The sequence below is a fragment of the Cupressus sempervirens genome, chromosome 10 (assembly GCF_028749045.1).
Source record: "Cupressus sempervirens isolate cs-2001-9-10 chromosome 10, ASM2874904v1, whole genome shotgun sequence".
Taxonomy (NCBI): Eukaryota; Viridiplantae; Streptophyta; class Pinopsida; order Cupressales; family Cupressaceae; genus Cupressus; species Cupressus sempervirens.
In genome coordinates this window covers 254,135,246-254,153,050 of record NC_143127.1, presented here as the reverse complement: position 1 = coordinate 254,153,050, position 17,805 = coordinate 254,135,246, and the positions used below count along the sequence as shown (strand labels likewise).

Below are 17,805 nucleotides of genomic sequence, written 5' to 3'. Positions count from 1 at the left end.
AGTTTTTTCCCTAGGCACTTTCAGTTCCAGGCCAATCAAAGTTGATTCAACAGGGTCTCCAGATACTTACTATTTATAGTATGTTAGCAGGGTTCATTCTTTTGGCTATTTTAGCATTGGACTTGGAGTGCATCGCTGAGAGCTTTCATTTGGCTATTTATACTTACTATTGCTCATCTTCAAATATTGTTGGAATTGGCTTGTGTGGCAGATGCAGTTGAATCACACTGCATGTAACATTATAGATTTCCAGCCCAACTTCAATATATCTTTTGAAGACGTTAACCACATGGTGGAACTGAAGGATACACTGCAACTATTGGTAAGTCAAGACATTCAAGAGATGCTTATTAACAATTTATCCCTTGCTCATTCTAGAAATTTAGGACATTTAGACAGTAAACTATTAATGATGCTGAATCCCAGAAGACTTGAACTGCAATAGGATATTCTCAAATCCTCTCCCTTTATTATCAAGCTTATCTTGTAAGCAACTGTAAGATAACTCACTAGACAAACACCGCAGCAACTCACTAGACAAACACCGCAGCAGGCAATCAATTGCAGTAGGTCCCATGATTGGCAGAACATCCAGTACTATAGCATGTCAATTTCTGCATATCATTTTCGAAGATTCCAAAAATAGAGGTCTTTTGTAAAGAATAACAAGCAACTAAAGTAACATTTAACATAAAGGATTACCTTAAGAAACTTAAATCTCCTTTGTGGAAGCTATTTCTCACTGCATGATGTGATGAAGATTGTCATTGATGGCAAGTAAATGAACCATTTAACTTCCTAATGATTCAAATATTAATATGTCTATGGAATATATATAATGGAAGATAAAGATGTGGTAGATATTTACAAGGACACCTTAACCAGAACCACATGCACCAGCAACAATATATAACCACAAGACAATAAGCAAGGGAGTAGAGTCAATAAATATATTCAGCTGTCTCTTGAAGAATGATCAAGCATATCCACTTATACAATACAACTTATATACAGTCATTATGAATGTCAAAGGAGCACGCAGCACACAGCAACATGGGAGCATATACAGTAGTGGTAGAGAATGATTATGTGTCAGAGAATACAACAATATGAGAAAGAAATAAGATAAGATAAATAGAAGCAAAAGTTATTCCTTACCAAAACCAGCGTCCAATTTTGCAAAGAAAAGATAGAATCACGAGACAAAATAGAATAAGACAAATTCTTGTCTTACTCTAATGACAGGTCAACAATTAAGAAGGGGCTAAAGAAGATGTGCTTTGTTTTGAGCACTCTACATAATAAGACAAAATTGTCTTATTCATTAAAAACAATAAATAATCATACACAACATTCGTGTTTGGATGGGTCAGAAGTACGAGTCAGTGGTCATATAAATGGTCAAAGCAGCAACAATAAAGAAATCTGTTTAAGGAGAGAGAAAAAGTTTGTGCAGTGACGGGACAAACCTAAAGAGTCTGTAAGTGGAGAAAATAATCATCCACGTTAGCAATACAGTCTACAGATGTAAATATAACAACGACGAATAGCTGACAGAAATAATTTAGAGACAAACACTACTGGCTGCAAATAAACATACGTGTGTAGGATAAAGTTAAAATGAAAACAAAAACAAAGCTAACTCTGAAGATGCCACGTAAACAGTTACATTACTATGGTTGAGGAAGAGTTGACAGTATGAAAAGGCCTATATAAGAGCACCTATTAACTGAAAAGCAAAAATGTTGATGGCACAACTTAGAACTAGTTCACATCAGCTGCAATGTGAAACTGGTAGATGGCAAGTTCCAAAGGAAGAGTGGGCAGACAAAACATGTTTATTCTGTAATATGGGAACAGTTGAGACAGAGCAGCACTTTGTCAAGGAGTGCTTGGCTTACAATGACATCAGATCTGGTTATACAAAAATACTGCAGAACAAGGACTTCAACTATTTATTCGAGAAAGATCAAGTGAAGAGAACAATGGATTTGATTATCAAACTTCAGAGAAGGAGAAACAAGTTAACCAAAACTTTGCAACTGACTAGTTCTGCTCCTGACTCGGGAGGGTGATTGCATGGGTCCCATAGACTACTTTAGTCTTGTGGACGTCATTAAAATCTATCATATTATATCATATCAGACCAATCTTGTCAAAAGATATGATTTATATTTGTCATGATGAAAGAAACAAAAGATGACAGGTATAAATGATGCAACGATTTGAACAAAGATCCACACAAACAAATGAGCGTACAGGAGTTCCATGTCACAAATATAAGCAGCAAATTTTAAATCAGAAACACATAAATATCGATGGAAGTTTTTCTTTAAGTAATAAAGCTCGTGTCTATGTGAAGTGTGAAAAGATTAAATATTCAGAGGAGCCCGATAATATTAAAATCAAGATCTTATGAAGCGGCGGCATTGAAAATGGAGACAAAAATACTGTACAGAAATAATGGTGCGATTATGAAAGACAAGTGTGGATGGGAATAAAATCATTATAAAAACAGAGGCTGCGATAAGTCGCAGGTTAAGAAGATAAAATCAGTGAAGATATAAAATTATCAAGAAGTGTGGTGTTAGTTGTAGTTTCTTAAAGTCCTATAATAAAGAAGAATGGTATGATTAAATGAAGAGACATTATCATAAACTAAAAACATTAAAGGTTGAAATTCTAATGAGACATCTCATCAGTCAAGAGACGTGACTTTTATTGAAACAAACAAGATATAAAGAGCAATTGTATTGTTTTAAAATAGGTGTGAAGTGAAAAGAAGATAATAAAAGGAAGTGACAGGAGAGTGTGTTGAAAGAAGAATATATAAAGAGAAGAAATAGAGCAGAAAAGAAAAGTAGCGGTTGAAGAAAGGAGTATTAAAAGTGATACGTCCGAGTCAATGATAAGTGTGAATGTAAGCACATGTAAGAAGAATAAGAAGAGTGAAAATAAAGAAATATATATATTCAGATTTAAATCTGACATAAAATATGTTGAATGGATGAGATAAAAAGAAGTATAATATCATCCAGATTGGGGACAGATATAAAAGCTATATTTATGAGACATATATGCAGATATAGAAGAAACATATGCAAAGTATAGAAAGGATGTGCAGATTTGAAGTAGAGATTTGATTGTCCATCATCAATTGAAGTAAGCAACATTGTCAAGGTGGAAAACAAGTTTGTGCATAGTGGGTCAGTGCTCACGCAGACAAAGTGGGGGTTCGTGCTTCCAGTGGGTTGGAGCCTACGAAGTGTGGGAGTCAGAGTTTCCAGTGAGTCGGTGCTCATATACAGGTCGTAGCCTCTAATAGGTTGGAACCTACAAACTAATTTGTAAAAGAACAAGTTTTTATAAAAGCATTTATTGTCGTGGTTTTCTCCCACATTGGGTTGCCACGTAAATCTTGTGTTATGTGCATAATTGTTCATTTCAGCATTTGAAGTTAATTGTTTGGATAAAAGTATTAACTGGCAAAATTGTTAATTTAGTGATTTACCCCCTCTCTCAGCATATTCGTTGTGCTCTTCAAAATGATCCCTCTCAGAAAAACCCAAAATGGAAACAAAATTGAGTTGAGAGGAAAAAGAGAGAACAAAATGAGATTTTTCTAGGTTGAATGGATTCATAAAGGGCTGTTTCAAAGTCTAGACAAAAAAATAAAAAAATATTATTTTAATGTGTTTTAAAAGCTTTATGGAGAGCCTCATGCGGGTTCTTTGTGGGTGTGCTTGTGTTGCAACCAGGTGCACACCAATTGCCCTAGGTGCACAAGTTAACGCATCTAAAGAGCACTAGTACATAGGGCAAGGTGAAAACCTGATATCTCAGATTTTTTACAATAAAAATGTCTAATTTTATTAATATGAAATACATATTAAAAAAAATAAGCATAATAGATACCTATAAAATAATATGTGGAATGAAATGAAAAGGAGAATTGTGCCAAACTATTAATCTACCACCCATCAAGCCCCACTGCAATGCATGGAGAAGAAAGAAATAGAAAGGGTTGGGAATTAAATTGTTTTGGGTGGGCCACTCTCTATCTATTGAAAGATTCTCTATGTAACATGCTCTCCCACCGAATGAAACTCCCCAAGGCTCTTCTGAATCTTTGCAAGAGGAGCCATAACAAGACTCCACAATAGAGTGAATTGCACTAAACACTACAAAAACCTCAAGTAGGGCACTTGTTTTATGTCCATGAATGTTTTCAAGCAGGTCTTTTTAATCCCTTCAAGAACCAATCCTAAACCCTAAAAACAAAAAACAAAAAAGTCAAGCAAGCCTGCCATCCTTTTGAGAATCAACCTCAAATTGTAAAACACAAAAAAAAAAAACCCTATAGATCTCCCATTTAAATTTATTTTATGGAAAAAATTGTGTTCTTTATCCATACGAATAGTAGCTGAATTTCAACAATTTTTTTATAACATTTTGCTTTTCACCCAATTTCAAACCTCATGGTTGAAATAAAATGAACTCTATCACTTGGCTTGCAATGATGCCTTCAATTGTCAAAAATGTGGCATTTATCCATCTTGAGTAAATTTGGGATTTCCTTACTCACTTCAAGGGCCATTACTAATACCAATCTAATTTTTTGTCGGCCTTAGAGTATGTTGGATGCTACCTCTTTCTTGACTAGATATGCAAATACAGACATAACAATCCTGGATGCAACACAAGTATCATATTTAGATGCATTTGTAGATGCACACATATTTGGGCCATAGCCAGTGTTGTATCCAACTTTGGTTTATGATGTAACATTCAAATTTTGCAAAAGCAAAATATACTATAGAAGACATATCACTTAAGAAACAAATATAATCTGAAATAAAAAAATAAATATTGAGAGCTGAAATAAATATAAATAAATAAATTTATTAAGTTATTGTTTAGACTACTAGATGTGTAAACAATTAAACATGTGTATGGTTTTATAACTTCCATGCCTAGTTGTATCAATGTTAGGAGATCTTGAAAATACACAATATCCATGTTGGATACAATGTTCAATATGGTATCCATTTCCATAAAACACTATCAAAGACTTGCATATTTAATATGCATTTAGGAGTTGTTTCCATAAAATCTGAAGTTGTTACATATTCTGCTATATTCATTTCATTCTCAAATATAAAAACTAGAATTTCAGAATCTGAAAGGAACACAACACAACAAACAATCAAAAGCAATTAATTACAATAGGCCATATCTTTGTATATAAACAAATAGCATATCCATAAGAAGAATAGATCAGAGCTTTCTATTCTAGATAAGGAAAAATTGAAGCTCAAATGATACCTGACTTTTGTGGAGCTGATATTATTTGACACCACCTCATCCACCACAACAATATTCCTCTGTTCAAACAAATCAGCAGCAAAGGATCAATAAAAGAACACTGCATTTCTTCTTCTATTATTGCTAGTAAAATAGCATTTAATAGGCATAAGCATTAGAAAATTTAATACAACAAACAAAAGATTAATTCTCTCTAGTAAGTTTATCCAAGTTTGTCGACGAGAAGGTACACCTTGTTTTCAAACAAAATATCATTCTCAAAGATGAGCTTCTCAACATTCTTTCCTTCTCTGGATATGCAAACCACACCATGATTGAGACAAATAGCTTTTACCTACAATAGAAACATTTAAGTACCATAAGATGTTTACATCTAAGCACTGAGCCATACTTCAGAAAAGAAACAAACAAGATTTCACTCTCCAAAGAAACATCAAACTTGAGACAACAGAATATAGAAGCAACACTACTAATATTAAAGAGATACAGTCACTTTTGTTCAGTAAATCAACCAAAAGAATAACCCCAGATGTTATTTTCTCCAATCCATGGTCTGCGTTTCAATTGAATAAAGAAGCTGACTGAACCATGGCTTACTATGCCACATAATAAAAACGGGTTAAACCTTTTATAATCATGTTAAAGAATGTAGTTAGGTCTTGTTGAGTTGTCTATTTTCTAGATGCTCAACCCATTTTCAGAAGGTACTTAAAAACATGCCTCATTGTTGTTTTTCTTGTCATTCACCAGATTCAATTAAAGGTTGACCCCTCCATAAACAAGATATTTTGTCCTCTAATTAGATCAAGAGTAAAACTCTCACTTGTGGATTTTGGATTTGATATGGCTTCCAATATGTGGATTTGGGTACACCGGTTCCACCAAAAAATATTTTCTTGGGTCCCAGATCTTCCACTCACGTGAATGTGTATACACATATTGATATTTTATATACAAACTAGAAGTAAATCTACGTGGAGGGTTGATCACCATTGACATAGAAGCTAAATGAATATAATCATGTGTACGTCACTGCTGATGAATTCCAATATAATTGCTATCAATACTAATTATATTCTAAGATGGTAATTCATAGAAAATGTGCTGCAGCAATCAGTGTTTCTCACTAAATATGTATTTTGTGAACCACCAATACTGATATGTGATTGTCCCAGGCGTGTTAATACTGAGAAATCTGCAATAACAATACTCAACAAGTAGAGATTGGAATTAAAATCCACTGCATCGATAAATTATTGAATCAAATGATAATCCATTTCTGATCAGACATTTTTCGTTCATGTGAATCGCAACAAACAATCAACATTCATGATGCAAGCTATGAGATCTTTGGAATCACAGAATTTAATAACCAATCAAGAGATGATCGCCATAAGTCACGAAGAAATGCTTACTAGATAACCATGACAATTAATGACTATGAAATTGTTCCAAATAGTTTTCACAGTCTGTAGATGTGATTGAAACATACATATACAGATTCATATTTTCTGAAATGAAGTTGTAAGGAAATGTCAACTGAAGATTGGAGGGATCAGAAAGGCATTTATTCCTATTCAATTTATGTTTCAAATGTTGTGCAAGACGATATAACAGAAAATAAGTTTCAGAGAGGTACATGTCTGTTAGAAAAGTGAATGATTTGAAATGAAGCAGGAACAAGACAGAAGGTAACTGGGAAATCCCTAGCAATTACTGCATACACTGGCCACAATAATCAAGATAACAGTCCCTTGGCGCAGATATGATGTGGGTTACGGAATATCAGTCTTGCATGACCTATAAGTGCATACATAGAATAAAAACCACAAAGGATGGGCACAAGCATCTAAGCGGTGCGTGTAGATTGACAAATATCCCATTGCTATTCCAGTTATTAGAAAAGTACATGGATATAAAGTCGGCTATTGGAGACTCCTTCGAATGGGAAGATTATTGTGGCCAAGGGTGGCCCTCACACTATTAATTAGTCATTGGACCCCACATAGAGGCTTACAAATATAAGAGCTCACTATGTAGTGCTCCAAGAAAGGTTTCCAATCTATTTATATAAATAAAATGTAAGGTGGTGGTCAATTTATAAACAAAGGGTTGCATTTTGAAGGAAACGTAATTTGTTTATTAAAACGAAAATCATATGGTATGTCTCCTACAAAGAGAGACATTATTTTCAAGATAAAAGAAAAAAAAAGACTGATTGGTTCTGGAATAAGGAGATTTCAATTGAATGAATAAGCTCATACCCAAGACAATGAGATAAATATTTCTATTGAGTACTAATATTATTGTAGTTAATCTCTTATTTGAAATTTTCAGTGCGTACAATAAGATCTATTTGCCTTGATCGTTTCCTTCAAGAATGTTTTTGCAGGAAGAGGGAGCCTAACATTTCAGTAGAGGCAACCTTGAAAGAGAGGGAGCAAACAGAGGATGTGATTCAGTCAACCTTCAGTGATCTCGGTCTTATTGATTCAGAGGTAGTAAACTATGTTGAGATGGATTCTCCATTGATCAATAAATTGTAACAAAGGACTATGATTCATGAATATACCTCATGGCCATGTGATTTTAATGGACCTAACCCCTATGTACATCATGAGGAAGTGACAACTTCCAAATGGTGCCACTAGTATTTGCACAAGTTACAGTAAGGTGACAATCTTACAATAACTTGTATTATGAGATCAAATAAATTGAGTAAATGGTGAATGTCTCGCATCTTAACATTTTGGGAGGCCAATACTCTTGTTATCAAATGTGATATCAAACTTTATTTGGGTACTTCGTGAATATCATATGTTGATATTCTAGAAGACCAATACTCATGATATTGAATGCGCTATCAAATGGTGGAAATCTTCTAAGATATCAAATGAAATATCCTTAAAATTGTTATTTGTAATATTACGTTGAAGTAATATCTATTCTTTTGTGTTTATCCCTCTAAGCTAAGAGGGAGTGTTGATGTTTGATAGCTCCAATCGAATAAACCTATATATAATTATATATCAGATATAATTTATATATGTGTGTGTTCTTTGTATTGAGATATAAGGTCATTGTTATATAAGATTAAATTTGTTATTATTATTAATTATCAGATTAATGAAGAGACAAATCCCATGAAGGGCCATGTCTATTCATGGCCTCTCTCTCTCTCTCTCTCTCTCTCTCTCTCTCTCTCTCTATATATATATAAATCTAAACGGATGTTGCATTCAGAACACACATACCTAATAAGGCAGTGCTTAATACATTTGCAACAGATCCGAGAATTGTAACAAAAAAAAAACCTCCCCCCTATTTAGGCAGTATGTTGTCCCCTTTTTTGCCCATTTAAACCCCCCAATATGAATGCATGCAGTGTTGTATTGTCTCTTTAGCAAAAACCCCATGAAGCAAGGCAATGTTTTTAGCATCATCACTTTATAATATCACTTCGATGTACTTAATAATTTAATAATGAAATAGAAAGCTACTTTTTAGTCAAGTTAAATTAAATTGTTAAATTATTTTCTCAATTCGAAAGAGGGAATGTGGCAGATCATCTTGAATAAAACTAGCTTAGATATCTTTATACATCTATCTAAAACATGCCGAGAGATATCAAGCTCGAGGCACCTATCTATTTTCAATGATATTTTTATTGAAATAGGCGGCTCGAGCTTGATATCTCTCGACGTGTTTTAGATAGATGTATAAAGATATCTAAGCTAGTAGCATCCACAATGCAACATGTAAAATTGAAATCTATTAAATTATTAATTTAAATTATTCTTTTTAAAGTATGATGCTTATCATATCAATTATGTTTTACAGATAATGAAATATAGTATATACAATGCATTATGATGCTTATCATATCAATTATGTTTTACAGATAATGAAATATAGTATATACAATGCATACAATTAATCTCTTTCCAAAGATTTGAGTCGTTCCTCCTCTACTTTCCTTTTCACAACTTGCTTCCCTATCTTCATCTTTTCATAACAATCATAAGAAAATGGTGGTGATATTCAAAGTCCATTCAAAGACTTAACTCGTGATATAGCAACAAATGTTAGTCCTATCCTTTCTCTTGGTCCAATGTCAACCGTTGCCTTAGAAAGTGTTAATCCCTGTGATTTATGGATAGTTAATGCCCAAGCCAAACATAAGGGCAATTGACGTGTGCGGCCTCTTTGTATTGGAGAAATGGGAATTAATTTTGGAGTTGCATCTTCAAATGGCATTCTAGCGTAATTGTCAAATTCAACCATAACATATGTTGGTGGATCTGGTGGGGCATTTCCAGGTTTGTATATGATATTTTGAATGTATCCTAGAGCTCCATTGACAAGTCCCGCTTCAATCCATAGATTAGATGTTAACATGACCCTTGCATCCTTAGCACGTAATAATTCAATATCTAGTTCATCATTTTCACCCCCCCGGATTAGTACTTTCTTCTTTTGATGCAATGCTGCGAGCAACTGGTTTTTTTAGTGAATGTAATTTATTTCTATTATGGTTATGAACATTATCATTTGTTGCAAATAGATGAATATTATTATCAAATTCCTCCTTAACATTTTGGGGCAATGAAACATCTGTCCTTGTCATTAATAACTTCCAATCATCTATAGTTGGAGTTGCATCTCGTATATGAGTGAGTAATTGGCAAAACCTTTGTTGGTCTTCACTTTCACCTTCTTGTCTGAACACTTTATCCAAAGTAACAATAATTTTGAACTCTTCCCATAATAACTTTGCACAAACATTACTATCATAAGGTGGTTTGTCACTAACAGGGGGCAGTTGTCCCAAATCTCCTACTAAAATAATCGATCTTCCTCCAAAATTCATGTTTGAATTTTCTGGAAAAGCTTGACGTAATCTTGAATCTATATTTTGTAACAAATTTTGACCAATAAAACTCATTTCATCAATTAATATGTACCTAATATGTTGAATTTCTTCTTGTAATGTTGTGAGCCTTGTACCCTGTAAGTCAGAAAAATCTATAAGAGGAATTCTTAGAGTTGAATGAATTGTTGATACGCCAATGTTAAAAGCTACAATTCCAGTTGGTGCTAATAATAATAGGGGAGAACATTGTGGTGTTGATGCATCATAAAGAGCTTGATGAATGGCTTGAATTAGATATGATTTCCCTATTCCAACTGTTCCTTGAATTATCATACATAATGGCATGACATGTTCACCTTGATTATAATGTGTCATAATAATATCAAGTGCTTTCTTTTGCTTAGCACCTAAAGTTTCATATGATATACTCATCATCATATCTTCAGGTATAAGTAAATCATTTTGTTTCATAGCATTGATAAAATGTATTGCATTATTTGTGTATTCTTCTCCTCGATATTATGCACTCCATGGATTTTGTCTGTCAATATCTCTTCTTCCCAACATATCTATTTCTATTAGATCCATCATTCGTCCACGATGTAGTCTTGATATTATCTCCCACTCATGTTCAATTATATTTTGATTATTTGGTAATTCATTTTCATCTTCAAAATCATCATGAGTTTCAACATTATTTTCAAATTCATTTTCAATAGTCCACCTATCCACATGCCATGGATTATAATTAAGGGACTCCCAATTGGATACAACTGCAGTATCATCTATTCCAATATCTCTTTGTATATTATGAAATGGTTTGTACAATAATGACTTTGACCAACAAAAATCAACCCATTTTTGTGAGTTTCATGAAGGAATATTTGTAAATCTTGGAAACACTCTCACAATAGCTTCCATTGTCCTTGCTTGCCATTTATTATCTCGTTTTCTTCTAGAGTTATAAGTCCAAGATCTAGCTGCATCTATTAGTGTGACACCTTCCATTGCATATGGTCTATCCATATATCCTTCAATGAAAAGTTTTGGGTGAGCTTCATCATCATTTTCTTCATTCTTTATCACTGGCTTGAACACCTCTCTTGAAACATTTAATGTAACAAATACTCTGCTACTTTCTACTAATGGCAACTCTAATAACATATGACACGTTTCTTGTGCACCAATGTTTCTTTCAATCAAGGTTTCAGTTAGTAGTATCTTATATGCCTTTGATGCTGCTTCATCTAGATTTTCAATATTTGCAAGTCTTACCAACATTTGATGATATGTCTCAGAACTCTTTTCTGTTTTTGTTGCATACTTCGCAATATAATTCATTACAGCATGTCTTGAGAGAATAGGTTGCCAATCTACATTTGCTCTCCATAACTGAAGTATGGTATGATTATGTGTGTTTACTCGATCATCATTTCTTGCTGGTTCATATATTTTATCTCCTATTGTTGGATCTTCAAATAATCTTGATCCATCGAGATATAATGGCCATGTGAAATATCCCTGATAGATGCCCTTGCTGATTTGTTGTAGTTTTTAAATTAATAAACTATATTTTCCTGTGATTTCTTTGATGGTTTTTGAGAATAGACAGAAGTTGCAAAAGGTTTTGTTTTTGTTTTGTGTTTTTTGATAGTTTTCACAATAGTAATGAATAATGAAAAATAAACATGAGAGGAGACTGAAAATAAATAAGAACATAGAGCTAAATCAGAATTGCTATAAATTGTACCAGGCAGATTTCTGATTTATAAAGCCAAATAATAAATCCAATGCAGTTCCAAGGAGCTTACATCCAACAATGATGCCAAACTGCTGTAAATGGCAGTCGTAAGACTGCAATGAATCACGTCCCAGCTGAAAGAATCAATCTGTGACGCTGAAACCATAAGTTTGCAACCTGAATCCACAATAAAGAATGGTGTACTCTATCCCTGATAGCAACGCACACTGTCTGAAGAATCCAATGCCAATAACTGCTGAGGGCTACGTCCCAGCCAATCCAGAACCTGGGGTTTGCGTCCCAGATGAAGAATTGCTCTCTCAAAGCCAATTCACAAAAACAAGTTTTTCAATATGCAAAAGATAATAAGAAATTAGGTCTCCATCTCCTTATATCCCCTTCCAACTGTAAATCGAACCCTAAAGGGAAATTACACTTTGCCCTTTAAATAAAATATAATAAAATAACATTTTCCCAATTAAAGTCGTCCATGCTATACGAAAAACATTACTTTATTAAAAGTCCATAGTTGAAGGCACCAAAAAGTCTACAGATAGTAAAAATCATGTATAATAATTCGAGACCTTTCCAACGAGCTATAACACATAGGTGTACCTGATCAACTGAAGCCAGAATCCCCTTATTACTCCAAAATGGTTATATTATTAACCTTATTTTAATTTATTTAATCATCAACTTAGGAAATATTTAAATATATTAAAATATTTCCCAAATGGTCCCAAAAGGCCCAAAATGACCAATCAAACATGAATCTGACCTTGTCACCTGTCTGTGACTGATGCCGGACAAGATGGGTCAACTAGCAGTCCATCCCTAAAATCTAGGGATGCTCCTAAAAAGTAGTAGACAACCCCAATCAACCAAAATTGAGTCTCAATGAGTCTCCCCTACTGTGTGCACCTCTGAGAGAACTGTCACTGAACTTGGAGTTCCTCCTAAAAAATAGGAGATGCACTCTAAGTCTCCAAAACGTCCCCCGAGGTCTCCAAATGCCTCCTAGACCACTCCTAGTCAATCCCTTCAAATTAGGAATCCCTCCTAAATTGTAGGAAATTGTTGTCTACTGCTCCAAACTACTTGGGAAGCTCATGCATGGCTCTCAAAGCCCCTGGGTTAGTTCCCTCTACACTCTGTTGGCCTATGGAAACCAGATAATAGACCAACCCTGCTAGAAATGTTGTCACTAAGGAAGCGCAGAAATTGGGGACATATTGTACACTATTAGCTTGTACACTATTTTTTCATTTCTTAGTAAAAAAACATATGAATCTATATAATTATCTTACCTACAAACCATTTTCCCTCCTTTTTTATGAAGGCAAGCACCCTCTTTACATATTGTATGGCATTCAACACAATTGAGCAACTCTTCATAATCACGTTCGAAGTCTACTTGGTTTAGTTGTTGTATATTTCGAAGGCATGAATCTTGTGTAAAATGTTGTAGGACCTATTATTGAAGATATAACATATTTTATTAAGTAAAATAAAAAAATAAGCATAATATATGTTGAATAGCTATAGAAGAATTGATATCATACCTGTATGTTTCGTTGATGTGGATCTCCCCTTGGATTCCATGCATGCATAATAGAATCAAAATATTTTTGAACTATCTTGATTTCGTCATGATTTCTCCAATTAAGGCTGTCTATGTTAGGTGCTTCCTCTAACCATATGAACCCATGCACATGTGGTGATCCTCTGTGTTGCCATTCATATCTTGACCAAAAATCTTTTACTTTCATTCCCTTTAGTAGTACTTCCTTTCGAAACATTGTACATCTTAGATGCATATAATATGCAACAATATGTGGATAGTCAATAATATTTTTTCGTCACCATTTTTGTGCTTCTTGTTGATTAGATGGTTCTGTTCCTGGCATTAATGCATGTAAGTCGGGCCAATACATATCTACTGCACTCAAAGTAAAGAAAATTGTTGGTGTTCCAATTTGATGAAAGAGATCACTTAATTCAACTCAACATTTTGCCCAATAAGACCTTGTACCCCTTAGAGTTGTACCAAAACGTATCAAGCAATCTGCTAGATGTGAGTGAGGAACATTTTCTATGTGTTCTCGTAACTCATTGATTGTGATTGGGATATCTTACAAGCTCTTTTTGGCAAATACTGCTGATGAATTTGTGCACAATGTCACATGATCATATTCATCATATAATACCTAAATCGTGGGTGTAATCTAAAGCGATGATCTCTATATCGAAGTAAATGCTTAACAAATTCATGAAGATAGACTCTTCTCAATCTTGGTTGAATCCAATCGCTTCGTTCATCTGGAAATAGTGTTGGAAAAGCCATATCAAATAATCCTTCTCTGACATACTCATTCACTGGAGATGTTCCAATTCCTGGCCAATCAATTAGTGATCCAGGATCTACATTTGGGTTATTTATCCATGCATGAATTAGTTGCATCTCTCTTCGTGCATTTGGTGGTTTAGAGGCCATTGATGTAGTATGATTGATAATATTTCCTTGATCCATCTCCATTATTGGACCCGCAAATACATATTCATTTGCATCAGAATCAAATTCCATACGAACTGAGTTTAGCTGATCAAAGATGTTATCATCTGAATTAGATGTAAGCTCACTAAGTGCATTTTCATCAATTTGAACATCTCTATAGAAGTTATCATGATTTATTTTAAATTGAAGTGCTCTGTAAACCCTCTCTTTATTGATTGTAAAATTATAACTTGTTCCACATTGATCCTTCTTGCAAACAATGATAATAGGTAAATCTTTTATGCGATGCGGTAAGATTTTGGCTATTTCTCTTACTTCTTGTGGAAAACTTATGGTATGCCCTTTATATTTAAATTGACCTCCAGTTGCTGTGTAACTTGAAGAATGGGGTTGATACGTGCTATCAACATTTCTTCTATTTGTGTTAGATTAGAAAGCTCTAATGGTTGTGGATTGGGATCCATGTTATTTGATGCTGAAAATCGATGTTCATTCTTTTCTTGTCGACATCAATGACAAATAGGGCCTTCAGGGACTCGTGCAACCTTCATTGAAAGATAACTTTCTTGACAAATGTAGCACATACTAGGCATAACAAGTTTATCTAGTCCATTTTGAAGCATTATTTGTAATGTCCTCAAGTCAATCCCATTATTTTGAATAGTATTGATTGTCCCCTTATCCATTCTATTTTGTGTTCTTTTCAATTGTCTTTGTCTTCTTATTTGTGATGTGAACTCCTATTGTAAATTATAATTGCCTGAATCAACATTTATAAGATCCTCTACTCGATCAGTTGGTGTTTGTAGAACACGATCTATTGTCATAGAATTCATCCCATTGGAACTAAACCCACCATTTTCATGAGATTGAGCTTGTCCTTGATTTGAGTCACGTTTACATAGTTGTATTTGTTGTATTTCTCTTTCATTCAACTCGTCTAGGCTCATAGATCTTTTTGTTTGTCTTCTCACTATATTTTGGTTATCTTGAGATGTTTGTGTACAATGTGCTCTCATCTTATCTGCATGTTGTCTCATTTCTTCTTCAATCTCTTCCACTGTCATAGTTGCCCTACACTTGACATGTCTTTCTCTATCAAGTTGGTTTCGATGATTCCTTTCTTCTTCTCTTTCTGCATTAGTCATTTGTTCACGTCGTTGTCTCATATAATTTCGTGCATATTCTCTGTGTTGTATTTGTTGGTCACCATTTCTAGGACTTTTAGCTTCCTCTCTTTGAGCATTATTCCTTTGTTCATGTCGTCGTCTCATATAATTTCAAGCATATTCTCTTTGATACTGTCTTTGTTGCTCTTCATTCTCAAAATTTAGTCTTGGACGAGGTATTTTAGAAAATCTGAATGTGATAACATTAAAAATAATAGGATTTAAATTAGTAATCTTTCACAAACAAATAAAACATAAAATATATTGAGCTATTTATTATTAAAAATTATGGAAGTAAAGATTAATATATTTCATAAATAAATATGATTTTCTCATAGTAAATTATGGACAAAACCTATCTTTGTATTACAATTATAGACAATTAAAATGGAGATTAACATAAATCTTAATCTAAATCATATGATTTTCTCATAGTAAATTATGGACAAAACCTCTCTGTATTACAATTATAGACAATTAAAATGGAGATTAATATAAATCTTAATCTAAATCTATCCTTGTTTGAAAGATATAAACAAATTTAATATACACGAAACCCTAAACTATACTCTAATTTTATTAACGTTAACACTAATTCAACTAAAACCTAAAGCCCAACTTAAATAAGCTATAATTTAAGGAAGTATTTTTTAACTATTAGTCCGACTTTTTTTTGCTAAAAGTTTGGTTTTTTGAGTGTTCTGGTTTTGGACAGAAATGTAAGAGCCAATAATATCATATGTAAGCTTTGATAGCTCAGTTGGTTAGAGCACCCGTATACTTCCATTCATTTTGCATTTATTCACTATCGTATACTTCCATTCATTTTGGCAATATTGTTTTCATTTTTCATCTTAGAGAGGAATTTATCAAGTTATGGTTGTATTTGTCACAAGATTTCAATCCTTTGCAAATAGACACTATCGGATAGCTCCAAAAATATTATATAAGACATCGATATTTTTATACGTAGATAAAGACTGGATCAGACACAGATAAGACATGGATTGATCGGCTGTTCCATAACGAACTGATATTTAATTCCACTCACGTTTTCAGTTTTCAAAATTTATTTTGTTTGTTGTCCAGATGCTTTAAATTCTTGGATCTCTAATTGTGCTCCAGTCTATGCCTGGTAAAATCAACCGTAATGCCTTTAAATCTACCCAATGTATTGCTAATTTGGGAGAGAATCTGGTAGTGAAGAAGTTCAGCTTGGATGTTAGGGATTCTAATCCATCTAACGATATGGAAAAGAGGGGTGTGAAAAGTCTCAAAATTAGATTTCCTAGCAAAAACAAAAAAACAAAAAACAAAAACAAAAACAAAATAGAAAAACCTTTATAAAATAGAGTGGGACCATAAAGAAATTGATTTCTAAGATGGTATAAGCAACATACTCTAATTTTATTAACGTTAACACTAATTCTACAACTTGTATACAACGTCATTGACAGAGTGAATTCAGGCACAGACGTAACAGGTGGGCTTTTAATTTCCATACTCCATTTCTTGACTCGGACTCATTCTGCGGCTTTTCAGCATCACAGTCCTGTTATGTTGAGGAATCTTGCACTACTGTATTAAATATGAAGATATACGTTTGCAAAATTTGAATGTATGTGGAATGGTCTTCTTTTAAAATAGATCACCCAGTGCCCTTGCTGAGTGATTTTAGTCTTAAAGCACTGTCCCCAGAGATCAAGATATTATGCTGCTGACTATGTTTATCAAGAAAAGAAAACTTCAACATCAAAGGTTTATACTTGCAAAGATATTAAATAGAGCCGAGGTGTCCTTATTAAAATTTAACCACAGAAAACATTAGGCCAAGTAGAATTGTTATAGCAGCTTTAAATGGCGCAGATTTTGAATGGATTTGGAAAATATTCAGTATCTGTTTTGTGTCCCGTTTTGGGCTGATCTTTAAATGTGAAACCATCTCCCAAAATCCCACATAATTTTTGCTCTTTTTTATTCAAGAGAGAAAACATGACCAAGTGAAATGGAGAATTTTTCTTACAGCAGTGATGAAGTGAATATAATCAGAGAAAGCAGCTTTCTGATCCAAGCCTTTGAGGGAAGAAGAATACAACTCACGAAAATTGAATGAAAGTTGGTAATTGTACGAGATATAGAAGGTATATTTATATATTAATTTTACTTAGTCGGCTTTCAATCT

General features: G+C 33.6%; 1 protein-coding gene across 5 annotated transcripts in view; it reads right to left on the bottom strand.

Moving 5' to 3' along the window:
• LOC149533587 (uncharacterized) overlaps nt 1–17,805 on the bottom strand; it is a 189,469-nt gene that overhangs the window by 12,648 nt on the left and 159,016 nt on the right. For 4 of the 5 annotated variants that reach the window (XR_016356673.1, XR_016356675.1, XM_089803068.1 and 1 more), the window contains 2 exons: nt 5,558–5,659; nt 5,326–5,384 (listed from right to left, as the gene is read on the bottom strand). Coding sequence is in view for 2 of the 5 variants with exons in the window: in XM_089803068.1 (XP_089659194.1) it covers nt 5,326–5,384; nt 5,558–5,659 (161 nt within the window). In the remaining 3 variants the exon portion in view is untranslated. Of the gene's footprint in view, nt 1–5,325; nt 5,385–5,557; nt 5,660–17,805 lie in introns of those variants that run through there. The other variant, XR_016356672.1, reaches the window with a different exon arrangement.